The sequence below is a fragment of the Lissotriton vulgaris genome, chromosome 8 (genome assembly GCF_964263255.1).
Source record: "Lissotriton vulgaris chromosome 8, aLisVul1.2, whole genome shotgun sequence".
Taxonomy (NCBI): Eukaryota; Metazoa; Chordata; class Amphibia; order Caudata; family Salamandridae; genus Lissotriton; species Lissotriton vulgaris.
The window spans coordinates 984,311,843-984,329,112 of NC_141696.1; the positions used below are offsets into that span (position 1 = coordinate 984,311,843).

General features: G+C 48.5%; 1 protein-coding gene across 6 annotated transcripts in view; it reads left to right on the forward strand.

Moving 5' to 3' along the window:
- The window catches only part of FBXL3 (F-box and leucine rich repeat protein 3), a 237,459-nt gene that overhangs the window by 143,856 nt on the left and 76,333 nt on the right, over positions 1-17,270 (forward strand). For all 6 annotated transcript variants that reach the window (XM_086934845.1, XM_086934850.1, XM_086934851.1 and 3 more), the window contains one exon: positions 11,738-11,909. In XM_086934845.1, the coding sequence (XP_086790971.1) occupies positions 11,738-11,909 (172 nt within the window). The remainder of the gene's footprint in view (positions 1-11,737; positions 11,910-17,270) is intronic.

The window sequence follows — 17,270 nt, forward strand, 5'->3', positions numbered from 1 at the left end:
CGATGAATCAACTCCAATCTGTTCTTTTCCGTTGATTTTTCAAATGTTCCCACCTTCCCCTGTCCGATTCTAGAGCTATGTATTTGTTCTTACTCTCTGGAAACGCAGAAAACCTCTACCGCGGGAGGGCTGGCTCTGGCGAGTTTTCATGCTGCATTTGCTGCCACAAGTGAATATGGCACGCGGCGTGGCTGGATGAAATATTGCTGAGCAGATGGCTGAAGGCTACGGTCTCATTCGCCCTTGGCTCAGCTCTGCACTGTGACCCAGATCGGCAGCGACTATAATTGATTTCTTAAGCTAAAGGCTGCAAATATAGCTGTGGAATTAGGCTCTTTGGAGGCATGCTCACCCTCAATGACCCTCACCCTCAACACCTCACCTACCCTCACCCTCACTCACCCTCAACCACTCACCCAACACCTCACTCTCACTCACCATCAACATCTCACCCTCAACCCCTCACCCTCAACCCCTCACCCTCAACCACTCACCCTCAACCACTCACCCTCAACCACTCACCCTCAACCACTCACCCTCAACCACTCACCCTCAACCACTCACCCTCAACCACTCCCCCTCAACCCCTCCCCCTCACCCTCACTCATCCTCACCCTCACTCACCCTCATCCTCACTCCCCATCAACACCTCACCATCACTAACCCTCATCCTCACTCCCCATCAACACCTCACCATCACTAACCCTCAACCCCTCACCCTCACTAACTCTCAACCCCTCTATCACCCTTACCCTCACTCACCCTCAATACCTCACCCTCACTAACACTCAACCCCTCACTCACCCTAAGTCTCAACCCCTCTATCACCCTTACCCTCACTCACCCAACACCTCACCCTCACTCACCATCAACCTCAACACCTCAACACAATAACTATCCCTCACTGACCCTCAGCCCCTCACCCTCAACACCTCACCCTCACTCACCCTCACACTCCATCACCCTCAACCGTCAAAAACGTCGCGCTCCGATTGGCTAAAAATAAACGTAAACAAAAAATAACACACACAACTCAAAAAAAACTAGACCGCTAAACACTCACCCTCACTCACCCTCAACCCCTCACTCATCCTCACTCATCCTCACTCACCCTCGACACCTCACCCTCACACTCAGCCACCCTCAAACCCTCACCCTAACTCACACTGACCCTCACTCACCCTCACCCTCACTCACCCTCACTCACCCTCAACGCCTCACTCACCCTCAACGCCTCACTCACCCTCAACACCTCACTCACCCTCACTCACCCTCACACACCCTCACCCTCACTCACCCTCAACCCCTCACCCAGTGCAATAGGTCTCGGAGCATTTGAGTTAGAGCTTTTAGAATTGTTTATGGCTTTTTTTATTTGTAATTCTTTACCATTGGCTACAGGGAACAAAAATGCTAAAGATTTACAAAAAAACCCATAAACAATTCTAAAAGCACTAACTCTAATGCTGCGAGACCTATTGCATTTCCAATGCTTGTCTCGTGATGCCGTTGATGCCATAGTTCAGGAATGCTCGTGCAAAGTCTCAAATAGCACAAATTGTTCACAGAGTCTCAGATACACGTACGTGTATACCTAAAAAAGAAAAATGCGGTGCTGAACTCCGAGGTAGCCGTTGTTTTCTTCTCCGGGCCAAGACGGGTGTCGCTACACTGGCAGAACTGATCCCCCCCCCCCTTGGAATTCCCGGTTTCCGTTTCACAAACCTGGAGCGGTAACCAACCAGTCACATAAAAAAACAAAAATCTTCTTATCGAGGACGCAGGTTGTAGCGCTCTCGTCCGGCAACAGCGTGGTCCGGGAAGGCTCCCTCAACTTCGGTCGACGGCACAGCTGGGCTCTTTTCTTTCTCCAAAATCTCCTTGTAGTCGGTCAGAACAGCAGGAGTCACCAGATCCGGAAAGACACGGCGGCAGTGTGTCGAATGCACCCACCGCTTCCTGTTGGTCACTCGTACAGCGGTTCGGGTTGCAAGGAGGACCTGTTCGGGGCCCTTCCACCTGGGCTCCAGACTGCTCGCTCTCTCAAACGACCGAATCATCACGTGGTCACCAGGGCGGAGATCATGGCCCTCTCCAGTAGAGTTGTCAGGGAGCGCTTCTCGAACCTGTTGATGAATAGAAAGCAAATCATTTGTCAATCGTGCCAAATAGTCGTTCATCATAACACAAGGCACATCATGTATTAATCGCGGCTTAGGCAACCCCCAGATATTCATGGGGCGCCCAAACACCACCTCGTAGGGTGTAAGGCCAGTTCGTGAATGGGGTACTGATCTAAGAGAGAGCAGTGCTAGCGGCAAAGCATCTGGCCACTTCAACGATGTAGATGCCACAATTTTGGCCAGCTTAAGTTTCAACGTAGCATTGTACCGCTCAACCAGACCTGCCGACTGAGGGTGGAATACAGCGTGGAACTTCTGCTGAATCCCTAACCCCTTCAGTACATACTCCACAATCTTTCCAACAAAATGAGGCCCATTATCGCTCCACAGAAATTTGCAAACTCCAAAGCGAGGAAAGAATTCCTTAAGCAACACCTTAGCTGTTGTCAAAGCCGTATTGTCTTTCGTGGGGAAGGCCTCAACCCATTTGCTAAAGGCACATACCACCACTAGGACATACTTCAGGTTGTTGCAGCGCTCGAGTTGGATGTAATCCATTTGGAGTACCTCAAATGGTGCAGAAGGTGGAACGAACCCTCCTTTCGGAGTATGGGTCCCCTTTCCAGGATTGTGTTGTAAACAAACCAGGCAGGTCTGCACTACTCTCTTCGCAGTATTAGCAATCTCAGGATGTTCCCAAACTCGTGTTAACAGCCGAGCAAGAGCTCCGACATGCGCCAGTCCATGTGTCATCTGGACCATCGCCTGCAAGTAAGCCGCAGGCAATTTCCATTTCTCCATGTCTTTGCTTCTCCAACAACCCTCGTCATCTAGTACCCCATCTGCTGCCCATGCCGCAAGTTCAGATTCAGTAGCTGATTTTTGAATGTCCAATATTTCTGCTCTAGCATCACTCCATCGCTCAGCCTGCGATTGTATCACATACATGGGGGAGTCAGTTCAGGACATAGCCGTTTGTCTCGCTATGCTGTCTGCAAAGGCATTTCCTTGGCCCACTTTATCCGTGATCTTTTTGTGGGCACTGCATTTTACTATCGCTACTTTCTTTGGACCAAGCAACGCGTTTAGGAGATCACGCACTAGCTCTCCGTGCATAATGTGTTCTCCGTGAGATGTCAAAAACCCACGCTCTCTCCAGAGTAGCCCGAAGTCATGTGCCACTCCGAAAGCATACCGGCTGTCTGTGTATATGTTCACACATAGCCTTAACAAGAGCCTGCGAATTGAGTGTTGGTCTATCAGCTCTGCTGCCTGAGCCGATTTCTGTGGTATCCTAGCTGTTTCTACCACTGTCTTAAGTGTCGTGATCGCATAGGCTGCGGAAGTCGTGCCATCTGGCAGCCTTAAACATGATCCATCAACCCACAGTTCCCCATCCACATCTGGAAGTGGCATATCCTGTAAGTCGACACGACCCTTTGTCTGTTCCTCGGTCAGGAAAACACAATCGTGATGTTTTTCTTCCTGACCCTCCTCGGCCGGATAGGGCAATAAAGTGGCAGGGTTCAAAGTAGCGCATCTTTTCAGTGTAATATGTGGCGCCAAAAGTGTCAGCTCATATCCTGTTAGCCGTGCACTCGTGAGGTATTGGGTCTTTGTTTAGTTTAGCAGAGCATCTACTGCGTGAGGAACTAACACCAGCAGTTTGTGCGATAACACTATTCCCTCACTCTGTCGTATGGCCACTGCCGTTGCTGCTACCGCTCGAAAACACCCAGGCAACCCCCGTGCTACAGGATCCAGAATGGCAGAGAAGTATGCACATGGTCTCTGCTTATCCCCGTGTAATTGCACTAACACTGACAACGCGCACCCATCATTCTCGTGTACGTACAATGTGAAAAGTTTCGTGTAGTCTGGTGTGCCTAACACGGGTGCGGAACAAAGGGCCTGCCTCAACTGTTCAAAAGCCTTCTGACATTCATCTGTCCATTCTAAGGGCATTGGTGTAGCTTTGGACAATAACGCTAGCAAGGGTTTTATGATGTGTGAAAAACCCATGATCCACTGTCTACAAAAGGATGTCAACCCTATGAAGGCACGTACATCTCTCTGCGTGCGGGGGACTGGTGTGTCTAGAATTGCTTGAATCCGATCAGATGTTAACGCACGCCCCTCCTTAGACAACAGATGACCGAGGTAGGTCACCTGAGGTCTACAGTATTGAAGCTTTTTCTTCGAAACCTTATGATTGTTCTGTGCCAAAAAGGAAAGCAACGCAAGTGTACTTTCTTCACATTGGGCATAAGAGTCAGCAGCAAGCAGGAGGTCATCCACGTACTGGATGAGAGCAACGCCAGTCTGCAATTTAAAGGAATCTAGCTGCCTTTTCAAAGCCTGGCTGTAGATGCTAGGGCTTTCAGTATAACCTTGGGGAACACGACAAAATCTATACAATTTATTATTTAACGTGAAGCCAAACAAGTATCTGCTATCAGGATGAACAGGGATGGAAAAGAACGCATTTTTCAAATCAATTACACTAAACGTGGTGGCCGTGGGTGGGACCAATGTAAGCAAGGTCGTAATATCAGATACCACCGGGTATTGGGGAATGACAATTTTGTTGATCTCTCTCAAGTCAATAATAAAGCGATAGACTTTGTCGTCAGTATCTCTCTTAAGGATCGGAAGAATAGGACTGTTGCAAACATTGTAAGGGACCTCCTCCACGACCCCTGCAGAAATTAAATCCTGAACAATATGTATCAATGCAATTTCACCTTCTCTCGAAATCTTATACTGTGGCACTCGTGGTAGAGGGGCCCCCTCCTTAACGGTAATATGTATTGGTGGAATACGCATCTCTCCCACATCCGTATCTGAGGTCGCCCATAACGTATGCGGTAGAGAGGCCAAAGCTGGAATATCTAAGATAGCATAAAACCTATCGGGGTCAGGATAATTGTCATTCAGAATAACCCGCACTCCCTCAGGAGCGCACCGTATCGTTGCTCGAAAATATTTAAGCAAATCAATACCCAGGATATTATCTGGTGTATGGGGTGATAACAAAAATTGAGCAAAACTGAAATATTTGTCAAGACATAGTGCAAGGGGCTTTGACAATGGGCTAGGGGAGGGTGTGCCATCGAACCCTACACATGTAATCATTTCGCCAGACAGGGGAGCCCTCGGAACCAAGTTTGTCGACAAAGCGCTACGTGTAGCTCCTGTGTCGACTAGAAATTGATCAGTAGAACCCAGAATACCCGCTGTTACATATGGACCCTGCTGATCTACCGGCACTTCAACTGATTCCTTACCCCATCCTACGCAGTCCTATACATGCACATAATCCTGGTGCTCCACATTCTCACCCTCCGAAATCTGATATTGATTTCGTCTATCAAACGTGTTTCGCTCATCCTGGCCACGGCCCCTCTCCTCAACTCTTCCACGATCATTTCCGCCACCTCTCGCTCCCGTATAACCTCCTCTCGACCTACCACCTCCTCGACCACGCTGACTACGCTGCTCACGAAGTACCGGACAATCATCAGCCCAATGCCCAAACTCCTTACAATAAGCACACTGATCCTCCGCTATATCCGTACGACCATACGACGTATTCCCTCCACCTCGTCTACCTCTATCACTCCCTCTGCCCTGTGTTCCTCGAACTTGCGCCAACATCACCTTCGTTTTCAATTCCTTCGCCTTTTTCTCAACACTTTCTTTAGCCTCCAATTCCTGCCGCTCATAATACTGAGCCATAGTTAACAAAGACGCAGGGGTCGCCGTGGCCCAGGAACTTTCACTCGATTTCAATCGTTTTGCAATCTCCGGTAGGAGATTAGCCACATACTTATCTACAAACAAATGCCGACCCGTATCGTCTGTTAAAGATTGACCACTGTAATCATGGAATGCCTCCTCGAAGCGTGTAAAGAAATCTGAAACCGTTTCATCGGGTTTCTGTTTGCACGAAGTTAACATAGTCCAATCAATCTTTTTAGAGGGAACAAGCGTCTTTAATTTAATCAAGATATCTGCCGGAAGATCTAGAATTAACTGACAAGGCTTACATGCCGGTTCCCTATCTAAATCAGCAGCATTTATTTCTCTCCATGTCCCCCCCCCAGTATTGTTTCATCATTATTTTTACGAATTTGCCTCCACATATCAGGTGGTAGAATGAGCCCAAAAAACAAATCTATATCAACAAGAGTCATCACACAAGACGAAATAGCCCCTTCCACCCCTTCATAAAATGCCGCCGGATTTTTCCGAAGGTCAGGTAGAGAATTTTTCAATGCCATAACATCTGCACCCAATTGTATACGAAATACCCCTTCGCATCCTTCGACAATTTATCCTCATCTGTACCTAGCCCTTTAGGAGGGACATACAAAGGTGCAGCTTCACGCATAGGCATAACATGCAATGCAGAACTCTTATCTGAACCACGGAGAGAACACTCTTTAATCTGCTCATCAGGCTCCGACTCAGCCGCCTTTTGCCTCCTCTTTCGCTCCTCCCGCAATCTGGTCGTTTCATCCCGTAGCTGGATCAGCTGCTTGAAAAGGTCATCAACATCTGAAAGATCAAATTCACCTTTAACCAAATTCTCACAATGCACTGACACAGATTTAGATTCTAGCGTGTCTGAAAGTTCTCGATACACGGTAACAACTTCATCCGCCAAACTAGACAAAAAATACATTAACTCAAGATCCGACCATGAACACTTCTCCGCAATCACCTCATCCTGAGAAACACATTTCTTATTCACTTTACGAGCCCAACTGCGTAAATGTGCAGACCTCGCCGCAGTAAACATGAGAGCGGATACCCCCTTCTGTTCCGACTTATCCTGTCCATCATCCTCCGAATCTGCAGCCGGAGCCGTCGGCGAAACATACGGAGGTGGTGACCGATCTAGCAATGAAAAATCATCAGTTTCATTATTAAGGACAGGATAAAGCGGTCGGCGAATAGGAAATTGACCAGTCGTTTGCAATTTACGTTCCCGTTCCTCCCTTTCTTTCTTCTCCTGAGCCTCCTTTTCCTCAAGCTGTAAAGCCTTATCCCGAGCAGCCTTGCGCTGCTCTTTGTCCGCCAAGGCAACTTCACGCTTCATTCGCTCACGCACCGCTTTCTCCCACATTCGCACACAATCAAACATGTTTTGTCTAGACCTGCGTTGAAACAAACATTGCTCCACAAACTGCACTTTTCGTAAATTGAACGACCCATGTAGAGGCCATTGCAATTCGGGATCAGCCTTTGTATACTTATGCCATAATTTGCTGTACATAATAAGGCCAAATTTTATGTACATCTCGCGGTTTGGTGTTCCTTCTGGGGGAGCCGGCTGTGCTTCCGCTAACCTAATTGTGGTACCATTTCCAAGACAGCACATCCCTCGGAGCGTGCTGAAAACAGGCATGTTCAAAAGGTATCACGAAAGCGTGACACCGTACAAAATGGCACTTACAGTACTTCACACAAATGTGCCGCTCAGAGGAAAAAAACAAAGTTAGAGAAACATCTCTACATGCCTGCCTATGTGAAGTGCACTACACATATAAGTTCAAAGATCACAAAGTCACAATGTTAGCTAACTCAAATCAAGACGTAGATCGTAGGACTTCGGCAAGCGTCCGAAGACTACCTTACCGATCACAAATCATAGAACTTCAGCAAGCGTCCGAAGACTACCTTACCGAACACAAATCTTACCCAAATTCTCAAATGTCCAGATTCCAACTGCCAAGGTCTTGTAATTCAAATCAGCCAAACGGCACTTTCCCAGCAACGCAGACACTCGAAAACTCAGTCGGAGACCGGCGCCACCTGGAAGGTCAGATCGGAAGGAAAGGAAGAGACACCGTGGGAGCCAAGACTCGGGTCACTCAGTGGCAGCGCGCGTCCATGGCGAGTTTCCAAGCCTTTGTCACGACCTCTCCTTCGGGCATCCGAATCGCCGATGAGTCCCTGGTCGTGGTCGCCAATTTGAAGTAATCAGGGTTCCCAAGGCCTACATGCTCCGAAGACAACCCACTTACACTCAAGGACTGTTGGCACGGAAACTGTAAAAGGCAAAGAACAAGTTTATTAAGACCCCATGGGGTGGTGGTACACTCAAACAGCACCCTTCGGTAATGCAAGAGGTATCACACCGAACACCGGTGTGACCCCGATTTATATACAGTTTTGGGGCAATAAAAGATAGGCGGCACAAGTTAGAACACATTTAGGTACATATATGGTCATGTTTTGGAACACAGCCAGCTCATTGGAGGGGGCACAACTCCGCTGGTCAGTTTGGCGCACATTCCTAAAGGCTTACTGGTCAGTTGGGACTGCGCATGTGCAAGCTTGACCAGTACTAAAAATAGCTTGTTGCTGGGCAGACTGGAGTGGTCAGTGGTACGGACAACGGACTAAAGGGCACGCCGGCCACGAGGCCGCTTATGGTCTAAGATGGCCGCCGCATCATTCAAAATGGCGTTTTCATATATAGCCAAGTTAAGGAGGACAACGTGTAGTTTCAGCTAATCGCTAACGCAGCCATGCCAATTACGACAGGGCCTCATGGTCGTGTACATGCGGCCGGCTTTACTTCGAGCGCTAGGGGTGTACTTACTTGGGTGAACCCTAGGTCCCATTTGGCGCTCACGCCGCTTGAGACAGATGCTGGGGGCCGCTATGTCGTAACTAAATGCGTAGGGAAGGGTATGATTTTTTATGTGATCAATGCATATGGCCCTAACTTTGACTGCCCTTCATTTTATGTGACCCTTGCTAGCAAGATTAGGGATCTCGGGGAGTCACATGTCCTGTGGGGAGGTGATTTTAACCTGACACTGCAGCCTACTATAGATAGGTCGGACGGGCCCTGTAGACGACCCTCGGCCTCCTCTCGGGTCCTCACAGCGGAGATGACCAGATTGGGAGTGCAAGATGTCTGGAGGACTAAATACCCGACACGTGGGGGAAACACACACTACTCCTCACAATATGACATACACACTCGTATTGATTATTGGCTCCTTTCCTCGCATCTCCTCTCAAGTGTACTTGCATGCGCAACGCTTCCACGCACTTATTCTGATCATTCCCCTGTGTTGATTTCCCTGCGTGCCCAGACGAGTCGTCCTCCCCCTTTCTCTTGGCGCTTGCCACCGTACGCGTTGCTTGATGACGCCGTCCAGAGAACACATGTCCCTAGAGAGAGAACCTAAACGGTGCAGCTGCCCACTGCTTGCTGGGCAGCTGTGAAACAAACTGCGGCATGGGCTCTCACTAGCCCTCCGGAACTAAAACTGCGCCAAAGGCTGGAGCCCTCTAGGCACTGAAACAATGTGCCCCCAGGAGCCCTCTAGGCTCTCAAAAATAATGGGACCTCGTGGGAGCCATCTGGGCCTCGGCAAATAACTCGTATACCCCAGGGAGCCATTGGGCTCTAAAAATAATGCGGCAGAAAGGGGGAAAGGATCAGGACTTTAAAGCAATCATGTCTCCAGCGATGGGCCAAGCACAGGCTCAAGGCATGCTCTGCCTTGGGAGCCCCTCTGGGCTTGGTCATGAACTAATGCCCGTGAAGGTCGGGGCGGCCCACGGCCATCGGGGCCGCCCTTGAAAAATGGCACCAGTAAGCAGCAATGGGGGCGGGCACCTATCGGGTGCCTCGCTATGGGTTCCCCCTCCCAACCGGCATCACTCACCGGGCAGGACGTCTTGCAGGCAGGCTTCGGCGGGCAGCGCTGCACCTGCGGGGCTCCCTCCTTCCTCACAGGAGCCCCACCCTGCTACCAGCGGTCTCAGCCGCTGCTTCCCCACTTCACCCGGGCTCCCTCCTGGGACCCGGGGCTCTCTTTAGGCGGCGGCGGTCATTGCGGGGCTCTCTCACCTCATGAGACCCTCGTCCTCTCGACGCGCCGGTCTTCACCCAGTCCCCCATCTCGGGACCAGGACTTTTGCAGATGGAGCCTGCGAGGCTCCGGGACTTCCTTTTTCGCAAAATGGCCGCACTTTCATTTCCGTCCAGCATCCCCTTCCACAACCAGGCGGGCTGCGGCGGTGGCAAAGTCGCAGGGTGGGCACACGCTAAGATTTAAAAATAAGGGGATTCAAGTGCACAAATGAGGGTTAGGCTCCCTCCGAATATCGGGGCATAAAGCAGGGTGGGCTCCTGCGAATTTAGGATATGCGAGAAGCGGCCATGATGCAGGGTGGGCACCTGCAACTTGAAATAACCAGGCATAACGCAGGGTGGGCACCTGCGAGGCACAAGGAGGAGGGGGGGATCCCTACGCAGCAGGGCAATTTGAAATAAAGCGCATCCCAGGCGCTAGGGGCATGGTAATCACAAGCCCCCCAAAGAAGGACTCCTCCAGACAGAACAGGGTCCCAGCAACAAGCTGGAAACTCAGGACAAGGCTTCCAGGGCCAGGAAGAAGGGTCCAAAAGAAGTCCGTCAGCAATCCAGGGACTGGGCAGGGCCCAGGGAGGCAAGCCTTCCCCTGGTAGATTCTAGTCAGGAAAACAAGAACATTTAGCATGAGGTCACAGCCTCTTTTTATACACCAAATCCCTTCGTCTCTAGGGTGTAGGGTGGGAGAAAAACCAGACGAAGCTAGTTCTGGAGCACTCTGTTGCTCAGCCCCTCTCCCCATTCACTGGCAAAAGCTAGGGTCATCAGTGGCACCACAGGGGGCGGAGCCAGTATTGTGTGGGGAAAGCCCAGCCCTATTCAGGTCCCAGGTGCACTCCTCCCTCACATCAATCATGCAGATCTCTCCACTCACCACCGGGGCAGACCCATCCTGACTGCTGGAGCCAGGCTCACCAGCCAGCTCCAGCCATTCACGAGCCAGATAGCCAATTCACATAAATTACACAGACATGCCAACTTCTAGAAGTGGCACTTCCACACTAGACACATTTATGCCGCACACATCATTGCTCAGCATTTAATCACACGAGTCCGCACATACCAAACTCGCACCTGCACTCCCCACGCATCAGGAACTACCAGGGATACACATATTCCCCATGCATTCCTATGGGAGGGCAGGCCACTCTCTCACACGCGCTCAGAGAGCGCATGCACTTTACACTGCGCCACAGTGCTAAAGTGCGCAAAGACCAGAAATCACTATGAGGCAACCTTACAAGGAAAAAAGTTCAGGGGTGAATCTGCCAGAAGGGCCAAGCCAACACTCCTCGACCCTGCACACGTTCAGGTAGGACCTCAAGAACTGGCTCTTTGACAGAGCACTTTACAAATCCCTGATTTGATTGATTGTAGCAGGAAACCCATAATCCTATGAGTTCATTTGATTGTTCCCCTTCGCACCAAGTATCAAACTGCTTAGTTTCATTTATACAGTACGGAAAAATATTATTGTACCTACTGAAGTAATTGTTCTTTCGTAAGTAACGCAGCTTGTTCTGAATATAGTCTCCTCCGGTAAATAATTATAAAGTACTGTTAAGTTCTATTATATTTAAGGTGTACTTAAATGTTACTAGATTAGGACATCAATTTATTATTAAGGTATTAAACTCTTGAGTATCAAATTAAAATACAGTTTAAATTTTATGATTTCTCACTTTACAATGGCTTTTTCTTAATTTTTCAGGCACACTTTATCTCTGCACTGACTGTGGTGTTTGTAAACTCAAAATCCCTCTCCTCCTTGAAGATAGATGACACACCTGTAGATGATCCGTCCCTCAAGGTTTTGGTGGCAAACAACAGTGATACACTCAGGCTGTTAAAAATGAGCAGTTGTCCTCACGTTTCTCCAGCTGGTGAGACTATTTATTAAATGCAATATTGTATAGAAATGCTTACCTTTGGAAATATGTTGTCATTTTGATTGTTTTTTTCAGTTTTGCAGGCTTGTTTAAAATAATTGACCACCAATGCAACTATGTATATTTGCAATCAAGGCATAAAATAATTCTGCTACATTTAACACATTTTTGAAGGCTCATGGAAGTTGGTTACGGATGATGTCCCTGTTCACCTCTTACTTGGGTTATATTGGTTATTAGCCAGTGGTCAAGGTGTGTGTGTGTATATATGTGTGTGTGTATATGTATATATATATACATGAGGAGCGGCAGCGAGGGGTGTCTGAAGAAGGTGTCATCACCGAAATGCATTATGCCCAGCTGCCTGAGTTTCCATTAAAAAGAACCCCACCTGTTAAATCCCTGCGTTGGCTTCTTCCTTTCATAGCTTTGAAGGGTGGATGTTGATATATATATATATATATATGTACATACATATACAGGTGCATGTCGCGAACAGACAGAAAAGACAACTAGCACTTCGCCTTTAAGATTTACAAGAATGTATGCACTTTGCCTTTAAGAACCTCAGAGAGCCCTATGCTCCTAGCATACACCACAGGTGGCAGTTAGGTCAGTTCTTTTTTCCGGCTCCTTCTGTGAGGATCCTGGAGCTTGAGCTCAACAGTTTTTTACTTTTTATTCAGAAATTGTTATTTTCCTTGCTGTTTAGCAATTTTACTGTGCTGGAAGAAGTTTTATCTTTCATCTTTTTCTGTCAAAATGCCAGCTCTCTTCAGAAATTGTCCATCCTGTGGAAAAAAGATGGCTATGTCAGATCCACACTCCGTGTGTATCGCCTGTCTTCCTTCTTCTCATAAGGTAGACGACGTCAAAGAGACCTGAAGACGAATCGACGTTGAGAACAGTTCACCATTCGATGTCGAGATCACCACGACGTCGAGGACGTTCAACGTCTAAGTCACCACGACGTCGACGTCATTCAAAGTCGCCACGACGTCATGCCAGGTCGACGTCTAGGTCCCCTTTGAAGACGTCGAAATCGGCACAGCCCTTGACTCCTACAGGGCATCGCCATGGTTCGAGGTCGAGGCATTTGTCGACGTCAAGGCCACCGACGTCGAGGGACAAGGAACATGCTGGAGCCTCAGAGGAGGTTGCTGGTGCATCCCACTCTCCCTCAAGATCTTCGTCACCCGGACTCCATATTGTACAGATTTCACCGGAGGGCTCTCCAGAAGTTGGGGAAGAACCTCGGCGGAAGAAAGGTAGGACTCTCAGCAGCCATGGGTCGGACTACTCCCGTACCTACTCCCCTTCTCGCCTGTCAAAATCTCCAATTCAAACACCTCGGAGATCTCCACGAATATCAAGGACACCCACGGTGGTATCTTCCAGAAGAAGATATCCGACTAGATCACGTTCTCCGCGATCCCATCATAGGCCTTCAAGGGATAGATCTAGGTCTTTTTATTCTTCACCAAGGAGGAGGCCACGAAGACCTCGCACCTGGTCTACCTCTTCTACTAAGAGCTCTATGAGAGATTACTCTCCTACTTGTACCTCTACACCTCCATCACGAGTTTCACCTGTGGACGATCTCACTACCTTCAATGAGGTGTTATGTCGAGGAGCGAGCCAGTTAAATATAACTGTCGGTTCCTACTGTGTCTACCTCAGTAATCTTTGAGACCCTGCATCACCGTTCCTCAGCCAGACCGTTGCTCCCACTCGTTCCTGGCATTATTCATCTTGCCACTCAGACTTTTCTAACTCCGGCAACAGTGGGTTCTGTGCCATCCCGAATAGCTAAGAAATATAAGGCCCCAGAACAGGATCCATTATTTCTTCGCTCTGATCTGCCTCCAGATTCTATCATTGTGGCAGCGGCTAGGAAGATTCAGTCATCTATGTCTTCCACCTCAGCTCCTCCAGATAGTAAAGTAATGGATTTCATGGGCAGGAAGATGTGCAACACATCGGCCTCTTTCATGAAGGTTTCCAGTGCCTCTGCTCTATTGGGAAGATACGACAGGTCCTTATTGGATTCTCTGGCTCGTTTTGTAGATAAGCTTCCTAAAGAAGATCAACAAGATATTTGAGGAATCTTACAAGAAGGAGGTCTTGTCACTAACCAAGTTATTAGCGCCTCAGCGGAAGGAGCTGATTTAGCTGCTCAAGGATACGCTCACGATATCTGTTCAAGGAGTTCTGCATGGCTGCGATTAACTGGCCTTAAACCTGAAGTGCAACGAAAAATTACTAACTTACCGTTCAATGGATCTTCCCTCTTCGGTCCTCATGCAGACGAAGAGATGACTAAAATGAAAGCGGAACTGGACACAGTAAAAGCGGTATGGTTGTAGAAAAAGAAAGACTTTGGCAAGCGTTTTCGCTCCAATGAAAAACGCCAGTTCCAACAAAAGGGTCAATTGAGCCAGTGGTCGTCGTCGGGTCAACAACAGCAAAGGTCTAATTTCCAACAAAGACGACCAGGGAGGGGAAGAGGCAACAATAGACAACAGGCCTCTGCCTCAAAACAAACAGCGAAGCAATGAGGGGATACTTCCTCTAAATGTGTTGTCCACTCCGGTAGGAGAAAGTATCTCTGGTTTTCTGGAGGAGTGGAACAATATAGCAAACGACAAATTGGTGTTAAATATTGTAAAAAGTGGATATCTACTACGTTTCAAGACCCCGCCTCCTTCGATTCCTCCGAGGGAACTCCGTTTGTGTCATCCCATCCTACAAGAGGAGGTACACAGTCTTCTGTTAAAAGAAGCCATAGAACATGTCCCAGTTCATCAGAGACGCCAGGGGATATACTCTCGATATTTCATGGTCTAGAAAAAAGGTCCTTCTGTGGAGTACAGGCCTATTCTGGATCTTTGCATCTTAAACAGATACATATGAAAAGAAAAGTTTCGGATGCTGGCTCTGCACCAGATATTCCTTCATGTACATCAAGGAGACTGGATGTGCTCCATAGATTTGCAGGACGCTTATTTCCACATTACAGTGTCCAGGAAGCATCGAAAGTATCTCAGTTTTCAAGTGGCTCGGCGCCATTATCAGTTTTGAGTTCTGCCATTCGGACTCACGTCAGCCCCAAGAACCTTTTCAAAATGCATGGCAGTGGTGGTAGCCTTTCTTCGCAAACGAGGAATTTTCATTTACCCATACCTCGACGACTGGCTTCTGAAGAGTTCCACTCCATCTCTGCTTCAGTCGCATCTGTCTAACAGTCTCCACGATCTGAACAAACTGGTCTATGAGTCAATTTCAAAAAATCGTTTCTCAACCCCACTCAGAACGTTCACTGCCTAGGATTGTTGCTGGACACCGTGGAAGGAAGCGTGTGTCCTTCGGAGGAGAGATTTGCATCTATCAGGAAGAAATCTCAGGAGCTTCTACAGGCTCTCCACCCTTCGGTCAAACAAGTGTCCTCTTTCTGGGGTCCATGGCCTCGTGCATCTTCATTGTCCCCAATGCCCGATTGCACATGCGTCCTCTTCAGCAGACTCTGAAGGACCAGTGGGCACAGGTATCAGGGAAGTGGGAGGATCGGATTACCCTTCCCCAGTCGGCCAAGTACTCCATCAGGTGGTGGACAAAGAGATCAAATCTGCTGCAGGGTGTTCCCTTTCACCAAGAGACTCCCAGCACAAACTATTGTGACAGATGCCTCACTGCAGGGCTGGGGTGCCCATATGGATCACCTCAGGTGCAAGGTCGGTGGTCTGACACAGAGAAGGGTTACCATATCAACTTCCTGGAATTGAGGGCAGTCCATCTAGCTCTCAAATCCTTCTTCCCGTCTCTGAGATCCAACTCCCTCTTGATTCAGACAGACAACACCACAACAATGTTTTACCTAAACAAGCAGGGAGGCACCCGGTCCAGAACTCTGTCCCAGGAGGCGCAAGCAATTTGGAAGTGGTTACTGGCAAGACGTCTAACCATCAAAGCAGTTCACGTGCCGGGTGTCCTAAATGTCCAGGCGGACTTTCTCAGCAGAGAGTTCGTAGAAGCGCACGACTGGGTGCTCAACAACGACTTTGTTCAAGGCATTTTTCAACGTTGGGGCTTTCCAGACATAGACTTGTTCGCAGACGCAACAAACGCCAAATGCCCTGTCTACGCATCCAGGTTTCCCCAACCAGGTTCAAGCGGGAATGCCCTGCTGATAAGCTGGTGTCAGGACTTGCTCTATGCCTTTCCCCCCCAATGCCTCTCATTCCAGTGGTGGTCACCACATTTTACAAGACCAACTCCAGGATGATACTGATAGCTCCGGAGTGGCCGCACCAGTGGTGGTACCCAGACCTTTTCCAGCTCTCCGAAGTTCCACCCCAGAGGTTGCCTTGCTGCCCGGACCTGCTGTCCAAGAGCCAAGGGAGAGTGTTCCATCCCAGCCTTCCTTCTCTCCGGCTGACAGCATGGCTCCTGAAGTCTTGCAATATGGGCACTTAGACTTACCAGATGACTGTATGAACATCCTCAAGGTAAGAGACCTTCTACTAGGGCGTCCTATGCTTTCAAATGGAAGCGTTTCTACATCTGGTGTTTGAATAACAGGCATGACCCAGTTACAGGGCAGGAATAGGTCATTCTACTGTATCTGTTATATCTGGCTAAGTCGGGCTGCAATTTTCCTCCATCAAGGTACACTTAGCAGCCATCACAGTGTACAGCAAATCACATACACATGGTTCTTTCTTTAAAATGCCAGTCGTGAAGGAATTTTTAGAAGGATTAAAAAAGGTGTATCCACCAGTACGAGCTCCTTCTCCTTCCTGAGAGATCAATGTGGTCCTAACCAAACTGATGGGAGCACCTTTTGAACCAATACACAAATCTTCTTTGCCGCACTTATCTTAGAAAGTGGCCTTCTTGGTCGCAATTACGTCTGCTCGTAGAGTAAGCGAATTGCAAGCTCTGTGCTGTAAGGAACCCTACACGGTATTTCATGCAAATAGTGTGGTTCTTAGAACTCATCCTAGTTTTCTGCCAAAGGTGGTATCAGAGTTCCACATCAGTCAGGGAATCACTTTACCCACTTTCTTTCCCAATCCTCCTACTCCCCCTGTAAGGGCTTTACATTCCTTAGACCTTAAGAGGGTGTTGAAGTTTTATTTGGATAAAACTAAAGATATCAGAAGGACGAACTGGTTATTTGTTAATTATGGTCCCATCAAAACTGGATTAGCAGCTTCTAAGTGGTCCATCTCAAGATGGATAGTCTCCTGTATTTCCTTGGCCTATCAGTTAGCTAATAAAGCTCTTCAAGGGAGGCCTAAAGCGCATTCAACCAGAGGAAAAGCCTCAACTATGGCTCTTCTCAGGAACATTCCC